This window comes from Centruroides sculpturatus, unplaced genomic scaffold (assembly GCF_000671375.1).
Source record: "Centruroides sculpturatus isolate CEXI.00-Female unplaced genomic scaffold, Cexi_2.0 scaffold1212, whole genome shotgun sequence".
NCBI lineage: Eukaryota > Metazoa > Arthropoda > Arachnida > Scorpiones > Buthidae > Centruroides > Centruroides sculpturatus.
This window is the reverse complement of record NW_019385352.1, coordinates 125,817-138,894: the sequence shown is the minus strand read 5'-3', so window position 1 is coordinate 138,894 and position 13,078 is coordinate 125,817. Positions and strand designations below refer to the sequence as shown.

Genomic DNA, 13,078 nt, shown 5'->3' with positions numbered 1-13,078 from the left:
TGCAAATATAAAATGATTTAAGAGGCTGCACTTGTCCCATTTTATACATTACTGAATTTAATCATATTTAACAGCAACAATTTTTACATCATTTATTACACAGATTAAAACGTATAATAGTTTTAAGAATAAAAATATGTATTATTATAGTTAAATTTTAACATGAATTTTTGTCTCACACTGAAGTTAAATAATAAAAGGTAACAAAAACATTTACACACCTGGACCATTTACGGTGTGATCACGCAAAGAAATCGGTAAACGAACGTTTTCGAACCCCTTCTGGGCTCTGCTTCAGGTTCCAATCAGTTTCTACCAAAGATGTTCGATATCCGTTAGACGTATAAATCTGTTCGATCTTGTCGTTTGAAGCTTGAAATTTGAGTTGTAAGTTCGAATGTATTCCGACAATCCCATTCGCGCATGCGCGAGCAGTTCACCGTCAGAGTTCGATGGGTGAATTAGAGTGTGTTGTGAATTAACTCCTGCCAGGCCATCGATAACAGCATCTCCTCTTTAAAATTTATGCATGTGTTGGTAGTGGAGGATATAAATATGTGCATAGCTTCTAGCCATTTGAGGTGTTCAATAGGAGGCGAATCGTGGAGGAGAATGGCATGGGAGAAGTTCGCTATTATGTCCGGATCGGTTACATACGTAGCGAGGGCCGTGGAAGTTCTTCCGTGCCGAATATCGGCTAGATGCTCTTGTATTCTGACTCCCATAGATCGTTTAGTGGAGCCTATATAAATTAGGTCCCTATCGCACCTGTTGTCTTTCATGGGGATGCTATAGATTCCAGGGCGTCTGATGGGGTTGGGAGGGTCCTTTCCATTACGTAAGAGGTTGAAGATGGTTGGACACCTCCATCTATATACCTCCTTATATAGGAGGTATATAGATGACATCATCATTGTCTGGAAAACAACGCCAGATGCAACTACCTTTGTCGATTCTTTCAACAATAACCCGTATGGGTTGACTTTGGAATTAGAGCAATCTAACCCATTAGAAGTACACTTTCTGGATATAAACATTAAGGTCGATAGCTCGGGAATCAATACGTTGGTATATCATAAACCCGGATCCACATCATCATATATTCCGACCGGGTCATGTGATCCGGGCGCGTACAAGGCTGCAGCCTTTAGAGCTTTAATCAGAAGAGCCTTTACGCATTCGTCTAACATCCAGGATCGGGATACCGAACTAGCCTACATACTCTGCGTTGCCGCACAACACGGATATCACAAACATATACATAGGCTAATACAACATCAACAACGTATATATTCGGAGAGTGCGCAAGAATCGGACCAAATCGAGGACGGCCGTCTTGAAGAAATAAAACGTATCGCCATCACATACAATCCGTACGTAAAATCTATATACGCTAAGCTTGCCAGCAAATGTCAGCTACGTCTAGCGTTTAGGAGGTGTCCAACCATCTTCAACCTCTTACGTAATGGAAAGGACCCTCCCAACCCCATCAGACGCCCTGGAATCTATAGCATCCCCATGAAAGACAACAGGTGCGATAGGGACCTAATTTATATAGGCTCCACTAAACGATCTATGGGAGTCAGAATACAAGAGCATCTAGCCGATATTCGGCACGGAAGAACTTCCACGGCCCTCGCTACGTATGTAACCGATCCGGACATAATAGCGAACTTCTCCCATGCCATTCTCCTCCACGATTCGCCTCCTATTGAACACCTCAAATGGCTAGAAGCTATGCACATATTTATATCCTCCACTACCAACACATGCATAAATTTTAAAGAGGAGATGCTGTTATCGATGGCCTGGCAGGAGTTAATTCACAACACACTCTAATTCACCCATCGAACTCTGACGGTGAACTGCTCGCGCATGCGCGAATGGGATTGTCGGAATACATTCGAACTTACAACTCAAATTTCAAGCTTCAAACGACAAGATCGAACAGATTTATACGTCTAACGGATATCGAACATCTTTGGTAGAAACTGATTGGAACCTGAAGCAGAGCCCAGAAGGGGTTCGAAAACGTTCGTTTACCGATTTCTTTGCGTGATCACACCGTAAATGGTCNGATAGATGAAAGACAAGACCAAATATGGAAAGCTCCCAATTAACTATATATGAACTTTCGGTTTGCACTGGTGGTCACATTTCAATTCAAGCATTTTTCTCCGAAAGGTGTTAGATAGATGAACGAAACAACTCTATTTCTAGCAGGAAAAGTATGATGTAAAGGGGAAAGACACTACTAATTTGAGATGGAGAGCATACCTTTTAAATGAAATAAATTAAAAATTGTAGCTTGGCATTGTGACAATGACAGAATAATGTTTGCTCATATAACTCTTTCTAACCTGTTACCGGTGCGTCTACTAACTCTTAACAATCCAAAACGAACCAAAACTAATGTTTTCGAACCCCCTATAACGGTTCTTCTTCAGACTTTTTCGAATCTCTGATGGAACATGCAGCTCGTAAAAAACTTTAAATTCAAAATATGTACGTTCGAATGCATGTTTCCTGTTTCCGTCGTTGTATGTCATGAGCAGTCGACTCCAAAACGGGCTATCATAAATTACCATTCATAAACGCTAGCCATGCTGTTGATAATGTAATCTCTTCTTTATAATTGATGCATTGGTTATCAACAGTGTGGCTAGCGTTTATGAATGGTAATTTATGATAGCCCGTTTTGGAGTCGACTGCGCATGACATACAACAACGGAAACAGGAAACATGCATTCGAACGTACATATTTTGAATTTAAAGTTTTTTACGANTTTAAAGAATTATTGTATATAAGTTAAGTCTTTGAATTTTGTCAAATTCCAAAGGGGAATAGAATTAAGTTAGAAAATAGATTGATTGGAGTTTTGTCAGGTTGATTCTTATTGACTTTCATTGAATAAATTACTACTTGATTTTTACTAAAGTTTGTATATAGTTTATTACTAGAACTTTTATTAAATATTTGATTTGTTATTGACAAACTTTGTCATTATTTAATTTGGTGCACGCTTAAAGTCCAGGCCTGGCACACTAACGCGAATCCGCGTAAAGTACCTGTTAGGTAACGGCTATTTCAGGCACACAGTCGTGTCGATAATCATTGGAAAAATCGGAAAAATAATATAGTACTTTACAAAGTAACTTAGTTTATGCAATTCAGTTGTTTGAAGCAGTTTGTAATATCTAAATTGGAAATAAATGTAGAAATGTTTATATAAATTTACAATTAAATTGAATGAACATTTAATCATTAGTACTATTTATCTTTTTTTAAAGCCATTATATGAAGGTTTTATCGATTATCTATGGAAGAAAGTTCAAAATGTAAATTTACCGTCTGTTATTAGACAAGCATGCGCATGCTACATAGGAAGTTTCCTTGCTCGGGCAAGTTATGTATCAATAAAGTAAGTTATGTTTATTTCTCTTAATAAAATTCTATCTAGTTCTCTATAATCTGATAACTAATTTTCTTTACAGTGGTTTAAAAGATATATTAAATATTATGACAAACTGGATACATAAATACATAGATTCCCAGTGTGAAAATGCACAGTGCATTACAGATACAGTTATTCATGGTACATTTTATACTGTTTGCCAAACTGTTTTTTATGTTTTTGTCTTTCATCACAAGGGATTAATTGAAACAGAAAATGGTAAGTCTGAATATTTTTATGAAATTACTTTACTGACCTGTATGGTCTTCATATCAAGGTATTTTTGCTTCACTTACTTTATATATAATTTAAAAATATTTAGTACATCAAAAAAAGTGAATATCAATGAATGATTGCCTTTATTAAATTTTGGAAAGTTTCTCTTCTACTCAAATAACTGGAATTACAATTAACCTTTAACTCGCAGCACCATCCTTGCACTTAAGGATGGTGCTTTGAGTTAAAGGTTAATAACAAGTACAGTTCAAATTAATGCCTTGGTATTTCAATAATGAAATAAATTCTTTAGCACCAAATCCTCTTTGTAGTACCTTCTAAACAATTTTCCAGTGACTTATCTTGATAACGATTAAAGTTTTCGATCCTCCAGCTGGATCTTCTTCAGGTCAAACATAAACATTGTGTTTTAAAAATGTTCTGTTAATCAGACACGTCTCCAGGTTAAAATGCAAAGGCATTTGATTAAAGCAACATTTTTGTTCGACCTGAAGGATTGAAAACACTGGCTTATCATCTTGATAAGTCAGTGGAGAATTGTTTAGAAGGAACTACAAAGATGATTTGGTGCTATACTTCCACTCTAATATTAATAAGTTAAATAAATTTGTATCTTGAGTACATTTGAGTAGATATTTATTGTATAATTTGGACATTGAAGATGCCGAGTTAGAAGAAAATTCAATGTTTCCTATGGTAATTTATAATTAATTAGGTTATGTTTAATTGATACATTTTAAATTATATTTTTATTGAAGCTGTACGTTTTTTAAAGGAAGTCGATCAAGAAGAATCGGAAGAAAATATCAGAATGAGACATCCATTATCAAATACATTGGATATCCTTATGGAAAGGCTATTTACTTTTGTTGACAATGTCTGTAAGAGAAAAGGTAAATATTAAAGTATTTAAGTTTTATGTCATTTTTGCTCAGATGTCAATTAAGAAAATTAATTTAATTCTTTCTGTAAGATTTAAATTTTCAAATTAGGAAAAGGCTATTTTCTGTTAGAAAAGTTCTGATGTATTTCGATACTATAAATGTGATAAAAACAATAAACTAAGAACACTTTTTCCCATATCTATTGTGGGTTTGGCTAGGCTCATAATAAGAGTGACAGAAAGGCAAAGAATAAGACAGTGTGTTCAGATTCCTATCATCAAATGAATAAATTTCTGAGCCAATCAGAACTTGAATCTGGATCTCCAAAGTGGGAGACTAGTGTTTCTATTCTTTTAATTTGTTCTTCATAATGTTGAAACATAAAAATATTGATGTCTGTTTTCTAAATGTATCAACAATTGTTTACATATATTATGTATTCAGAAATCTTAAGTTGATTCTTATAAATATATTAAAGTTTTTAAATAATACTTTTTAAATTGATTCTAAATTAAACTGTGTACAGTCGACCCCCCCATAACACGGGTTCCTATAGTTCAGATTCCTATATCACGGCGAAAAAATTGCGACAGTGTTCGTACAAACATGCTAAAAAAACTCCTATAATTCAGTAAAACGTCACAGCCAACTCGTCTCGCGACAGAATTGCACAAACTGTTGAGTTTAAACGAGCGGCGGACCTACTAAAAACCATTTATTATTTAATTAACGTCCATAAAAATTATATTTATATTAATGATGTCTCTAAAGTTCAGTGAATTTTTCACAAAAAAAAATTATTTATCAGGATGCACATGAGTGCCATTTGATGACAATCTCCACAATGAAAACAAGCTTAAGCAACGGCATAGTCAAACAGTGCACACTCAGTAAGTAATCCTACAATTTTTTGTTTATAGCGTAGTATATACGGATTATTTTCAAAAAAATTATACAAATTTTGGAAATGTTGAGTCAAATTAGTCTAGAATCGATTAATTTTATGGAAGAAACCTTTCAAACAGCTGTAGTCTGTAAACTGCATACGTGCTGGACTGTGATTAGCTGGACTCCTAGAAGCTGGATTCATAAAACAGGAATGTATCTACCATGTTATAGGTGGTCGACTGTAATTCAGTAAGGTGATTATGTCAATAAATTCTATAAAATTACATATTTCTATAGCAAAAATTGTGAAAATCTGTTTAAATGTNGACTGTGATTGGCTGGACTCCTAGAAGCTGGATTCATAAAACAGGAATGTATCTACCATGTTATAGGTGGTCGACTGTAATTCAGTAAGGTGATTATGTCAATAAATTCTATAAAATTACATATTTCTATAGCAAAAATTGTGAAAATCTGTTTAAATGTAATAATTTCAGTTCATTTACCAATTTTTTTCTTTATTTTTATTTATACCATTTTATTTATAAACTAGCAGACCCTGCCACATATTGCTGTGGCTCAAAATGTATCTATTATAAATATATAACACTTCCCCCACGTGGGGAAATTTCGAAAAATTCCTTCTTAGTGTACATTCTCTCGATGTACACTATTAAAACGTGATAAAAAACACAAAAAACCGCATCTAAAATAGTATAATAGAAGCTAAGTTCTTCACGGTAAGCCTTAATCCTGTCCGTCTCCCCCACGGGGGAATTTTGACATCTAAATTATATAAAAACATGTGCAAATTAGAATGCAATGTTGTGTCAAAATTTCAAAGCAATCGATGAAGAACTTTTGGAGATTAGCTATTAGGAAAAAACGAACATTACATTTTTATTTATATAGATTTGTACAGTCTTCAATATCTGAAATGTAATGTCTTGTATTATGGCACAACACAATGGGAATGGCTGGATGATGAGGGATGGGCTCATCGTGTCTAGGACAGAACTCATAAAAAAATCTGATGATTGATCTGGACTCAAATTTGGGTCCACCAGAGCAGCAGACTGTTGCCTAACTTAGCCACCTCAGCTAGTTTTATTAATTAAACTGGAAAACTGGTTGACAAATAGTGTCTTTGTTTAACAGAACAAAGTAATGTGTGTTAAAAAGTGCATTTTTTAACAACATAGATTTGTGTTTTAAAAATAGTTTTTAAAAACATAGAATGGCAAATTCCATACAATATGGTTTTCTTGAAGGAGTTTTATCAAACCATTTACAAGCCCGGTTTCCTTCGGGGCTGTATTTGGTCTAGCCATCAATTATGGAAACAAAATAATTTGGATTAAAGGTAGACTAATGTCTTGCCTAAATTTAATAATTACATTAATTCTAAAATTAAATATAATAATTTAAAATGTTCTGGAAGAGAGTATATACCCAGAGTTAGACTCAAATCCACAACTTCATCTTTATTCACCTTTTAATCATTGAAACAAAATAATTTGAACTAATGTCTAGCCTAATTATAGCTCGAAAGAAATTCAGCTTGTAGCTATTTGGTTGTTGTTTATAGGTTTTATAATTTTTATGTACAGTACAGTTATATATTAATGAAAAAAATGTCAGCATTTTATACTGATATTTGCCTATTACTTTTAGATTCTTGCCTTGACTGGGAAGCAACTAAAAAATTATATAAAGAATTTCTGTTGTTGTTTGAACGATTGATATTGCCAACTCATGCTTGTGCACATGTACAGTTTGTTATGTTTTACATCTGTAGTTTTAAACAGGTAAGTTCTGCAACTTGTAAGAATTTTTGATAGCATAATTGATCTATAAATGTATTTTTCAAAACTAATCTTTTTGAGCTTTACTTAACTAAATTGTTCAGAAAATATAAATTAATCAAATTGATGTTTAAAATGTGAATTTGCTTGCATTTATATTTTTATATATAACTAAATGTAAAAAGCATTATAGACAAATATTATATGATAAAAGTTAAATTGTAGATAATATAAAAATTAACAAGGACAGTTTACTCTTATACTAAAAGCTTTACTAAATCACTTTTTATATGCCAAATTTGCAATTTCATAAATTTCCTGCTAACAAATAAATATATTTTAGAGTATACTTCACATATATTTATGTAAAATATATAAAGATTAAGCTGAGTATTTTTATTAAACAGAAACTACAATCATTTAATGTGAACAAAATTGAAGATAACCTGGTCTTAACGTTCATGTTTTTATGCTGAATTGTGTATTTTTCTTTGGGTAGAAACTTTTAGAGTATTATGAAATAATATAAAAATACTATTAAGTCAGTCAGTCTCTAAATATAGAATGAATTAATACTTTAATTAGAAAATATTAGCAGGCTGTTTCTAAGTTTGCCAGATAATAGGATCAAACCTTATTACAGGCATAGATGTTTTCAGTTGCTAGATTTTAATAGGAACTGTTGTTTAGTGGATGTTTCAAAACCACTACTGTGCCATATTTAATTAAAGATATTGTCAGATAAATGGAGGAGGGAAAAAATATTTAACCAACAAAAATATTTGTTAATATGATTAAGTCATATCAAATTGCTGTAAAAAGTACTAATGAATTCATAAAAATCTTTTAGCTGCAAGGGAAATTATGGTTAATCAATACGAACGTTTCTGGTCCTTTTAAAAGACCATCCTCGAGCAACAGGATAAATCTAATACAACTAAGATTGTGTGTAAAAGGTGCAGGTGTCGAATGAAATAAAAATTCAAAAACTTCAGGTGAATAACATGCTCTATTCTAGTGTTATTTGATTTATTTGTTGTCTGAGGATGTCTTTTACAGAGATCAAAAACATGTGCATCAAATTAAACATAATTTCCCTTGCTGCTAAAAGATTTTCATGGGTAATTTGTTAATGTGTTTTATTAAAATTTCAAATCAAACAGACTCAAATATAAAAGTCTGTAGTTTTTATTTTATCAGAAACATTTTTTAAGTCTGTTTTGAAATTAAAGTTGTAAGGAACCAAGTCCAAGCATTATTTTTATTTACTTTTATTTTGCTTTTTATTATATTTTTGTTTGGGGCTTATGTTTTGTTAGGACAAAGGTTTCCTCACCATTCACCTCAGAAACTTAAAAATAGAAGAGAAACCAACTCACCAACGAGAGAAAAGCGCCGTAGAAAAAACTCGCACTCCCGAGCGGAAAAAGTAAGTCCGCACCGAGAAAAGGGGGAGACCCCACAAGCACAACTTAGGGACTCGCTAAACTTTAAAGAGTAAAAACATCCCGAAAATTGTCAAAAAGGATAATGTAAAAGGTTAGCGAGTATTGTCGGAAAATAGGCTGCCAGACAAATAGAAAAAGTTTATTGTTTGCAAATAAGTATGTAAATGAGGGGAGTAATCGCATTCAGAATTGTGGCGTCACCTCACAGTATAAAGTCCGAACGTCAAGTGAAGATGACCGAGGTGACCTTCTGATAGCAACGAGCTTGGTGAGCTTCGTAGCAGCAAATGAGAGAGAGAGGTGTCCGATAGGATCAAATAGTTCCAAGGCAATTTTGAAGTTATTCAATATGTGGATCAAAGATTAGAGAAAGTCTTGAGAGTTGAGGAGATAGGTTCCTAGTATATTGAGGTGACGATTAGGATCTTTAATTCATAAGAATTATTGTATATAAGTTAAGTCTTTGAATTTTGTCAAATTCCAAAGGGGAATAGAATTAAGTTAGAAAATAGATTGATTGGAGTTTTGTCAGGTTGATTCTTATTGACTTTCATTGAATAAATTACTACTTGATTTTTACTAAAGTTTGTATATAGTTTATTACTAGAACTTTTATTAAATATTTGATTTGTTATTGACAAACTTTGTCATTATTTAATTTGGTGCACGCTTAAAGTCCAGGCCTGGCACACTAACGCGAATCCGCGTAAAGTACCTGTTAGGTAACGGCTATTTCAGGCACACAGTCGTGTCGATAATCATTGGAAAAATCGGAAAAATAATATAGTACTTTACAAAGTAACTTAGTTTATGCAATTCAGTTGTTTGAAGCAGTTTGTAATATCTAAATTGGAAATAAATGTAGAAATGTTTATATAAATTTACAATTAAATTGAATGAACATTTAATCATTAGTACTATTTATCTTTTTTTAAAGCCATTATATGAAGGTTTTATCGATTATCTATGGAAGAAAGTTCAAAATGTAAATTTACCGTCTGTTATTAGACAAGCATGCGCATGCTACATAGGAAGTTTCCTTGCTCGGGCAAGTTATGTATCAATAAAGTAAGTTATGTTTATTTCTCTTAATAAAATTCTATCTAGTTCTCTATAATCTGATAACTAATTTTCTTTACAGTGGTTTAAAAGATATATTAAATATTATGACAAACTGGATACATAAATACATAGATTCCCAGTGTGAAAATGCACAGTGCATTACAGATACAGTTATTCATGGTACATTTTATACTGTTTGCCAAACTGTTTTTTATGTTTTTGTCTTTCATCACAAGGGATTAATTGAAACAGAAAATGGTAAGTCTGAATATTTTTATGAAATTACTTTACTGACCTGTATGGTCTTCATATCAAGGTATTTTTGCTTCACTTACTTTATATATAATTTAAAAATATTTAGTACATCAAAAAAAGTGAATATCAATGAATGATTGCCTTTATTAAATTTTGGAAAGTTTCTCTTCTACTCAAATAACTGGAATTACAATTAACCTTTAACTCGCAGCACCATCCTTGCACTTAAGGATGGTGCTTTGAGTTAAAGGTTAATAACAAGTACAGTTCAAATTAATGCCTTGGTATTTCAATAATGAAATAAATTCTTTAGCACCAAATCCTCTTTGTAGTACCTTCTAAACAATTTTCCAGTGACTTATCTTGATAACGATTAAAGTTTTCGATCCTCCAGCTGGATCTTCTTCAGGTCAAACATAAACATTGTGTTTTAAAAATGTTCTGTTAATCAGACACGTCTCCAGGTTAAAATGCAAAGGCATTTGATTAAAGCAACATTTTTGTTCGACCTGAAGGATTGAAAACACTGGCTTATCATCTTGATAAGTCAGTGGAGAATTGTTTAGAAGGAACTACAAAGATGATTTGGTGCTATACTTCCACTCTAATATTAATAAGTTAAATAAATTTGTATCTTGAGTACATTTGAGTAGATATTTCTTGTATAATTTGGTTGGTGTCACCATATAAGTGAAGAACAAATAACTGGAATTACAATTATTATTATTATACTGCATGGATTTATCTTTCCATTCTCTTACATAATAAGATTTAATGGCAAATACTTTAGAGTTTAAACAGTAAGTCAAAAATTGTAATGTTTTAGTGTTTAGGATTAATTATAAGCTATATATTAGATAAAAGTTGTATCTTAACATTAAGGAGGAACTTTTATAAAAGAATGTTTAAAAGCATTATAAATGTAAATTATATTGTTACATCATTAATTGAAATTTTGTATATTAGGATTTTGAAATTGAATTTTAAGGTTTATTTTTATGGAGAGAAGAATAATCAGTTATATTAAGTAGCAAGTGAAAAGAAACAATACAAATACCACAAAATAGATAACTTTTGGAAGTTATATTCCTGTTCTGTTTTACGTATATAGTAACTTCTTTAACATTCTCGTGGTCATTAAAAATCCATAACAAGTAAAAATGGATTTAAAAAGTACATCTTAGAATATAAATGTCTTAAAGCACATCTTTGAGGAAATTCAATATATAAACAATAAAGTCTTTTTGAATGTTTTGCATTTACTTTTTATGAATTTCCATTTGTTTATTTAATATTTAAATTTATTTGTATGGATTATATTTTTAATTGTATTAATAATTCCAAATAAATCACTTATTTTATCTGTCATTATTTATTTTGAAATACATGGTAACTGAATATAATGTCTGTTATATTCTTTAATAATTTATAAAACTGCATTGATGAGTTATGATCAAAATGGTCTAAAGAGGCATTATTTACTCAAAATGTAAAAATAATTTAGTGTATTGTCGAATTTTATTGGATATGAAATTTTATTAAACTAAAAACTATTTTAGTATTTACAAAATAATGTTGTTATAAATAACTAATATTTATATTTAAATATCATTTTCACAATTTTAGGGTTGAAACACGTACGGAAACTGAATTTCGAACGTATAGTCAATTGTCGTTTAAATCCTTTAAAGATGTGTTCACCATCAGTGGTTGCGAACTTTGCAAATATTACTAAAACTTACCAAATAGTGTACTGTTACACGATCATCGAGAGAAATAACCGCAGTGTTTTACCTGTCGTTGCGCACACTTCGGGAATCTCGCAGTCGATAAATGTGATGAGATTGGATATATTTTTTCCTTTTGATCCTTACATACTAAAAATGTAAGTTATTAAACAGCTATTTCTTAAAATATTATAATAGACTCTCATTACAAAATGAATGTATCTTAAAATAACATAAAAGTATGAGATTTTATGGACAAGGATAAAATGTTTTGTTGCCATTGGATGCAGCTAACTGTAAACTGACATTAAGCATTTTCTTAAAACTTCATAATGCTTTTAAAAAATTAAATAGACAAAGATTAATTCCCAAATTCTCATTATTTTAGAATGAAATAAGAGTGAGTCTAATATAAAACTTTACATTTGTTTTATTTTTCTTTAAATTTTTGTTAATAAAAAAATATATATATTATTTTCACTTAGTTCTGGTGAAAGAATTCAGAACTTATATAGAATATATAAGCAACCATCAGAAGAAGAGAATGAAATGAAGGTAAGTGAAATGCCAACATAAGCTAAATAGCAATGGCTTTGTTGGGCTATAATTCTTTAATGAATTATTAAAGTAAACAATCTGGAGATATAAATGTGAGTTATAAATAAAGCCAAGTGTTTATTTATAATGCACATTTGAGTTCGAAGTCCAATATATTTGCAAAACACGGTTTCAAAAACAACATAGAATAAAAATTTGTTTATAAAACTTATTGCATTATTATATTAAATAGTTCAATAATCTGAGACTAAGAATTACTCTTCATTAAATGTAACTACATATGCATATTTTAATAAATAAGCACAAAATATTTACTCGATCATTTTTAATTTTCAGGATGAAGAATTTGTTCCAGAAAGTAGTCCATCATCAGTGACAATGTCGGACAGTTTAAGTTTGGGAACGGCGACGTATCTCGGTTCTATGATATTAAAAGATAGGTGATAATTAAAAGGTATATATAATCAAAGTCTAAGTATATATATTTGATACTATTTTAACCCTTTAGATACTGATAATCATAACTAATAATAAATATAATAATCAACTGCTACTAGAGTTGAAACCTTGGAATATGACACTATAATTAGTGATGTTGCATACAGTCAAAATTAAAATAAATAATTAGGTTACTATGATGCAAGAGCACAACAAAATGCATGGTTTCCTAATTTTGGTTTAAATGTAAACAAGTCAGAGCAGAAATGTTGAATATAGGCACACATTCAGTTAATTTTTCAATGCAATTACCTAGTCTGA

General features: G+C 31.2%; 1 protein-coding gene across 1 annotated transcript in view; it reads left to right on the top strand.

Annotated features, from left to right (window-relative positions):
• Positions 1-12,917, top strand: part of LOC111637996 (RNA polymerase I-specific transcription initiation factor RRN3-like) — a 31,163-nt gene extending 18,246 nt beyond the window's left edge. Inside the window, exons 7-16 of the mRNA XM_023383621.1 lie at positions 1,042-1,643; positions 3,496-3,674; positions 4,312-4,388; positions 4,468-4,585; positions 7,139-7,272; positions 9,655-9,785; positions 9,859-10,037; positions 11,661-11,919; positions 12,247-12,316; positions 12,656-12,917. Of these exons, the coding sequence (XP_023239389.1) occupies positions 1,042-1,643; positions 3,496-3,674; positions 4,312-4,388; positions 4,468-4,585; positions 7,139-7,272; positions 9,655-9,785; positions 9,859-10,037; positions 11,661-11,919; positions 12,247-12,316; positions 12,656-12,763 (1,857 nt within the window). The 3' untranslated portion in view covers positions 12,764-12,917. The remainder of the gene's footprint in view (positions 1-1,041; positions 1,644-3,495; positions 3,675-4,311; positions 4,389-4,467; positions 4,586-7,138; positions 7,273-9,654; positions 9,786-9,858; positions 10,038-11,660; positions 11,920-12,246; positions 12,317-12,655) is intronic.
• Positions 12,918-13,078: the final 161 nt, after the last annotated feature.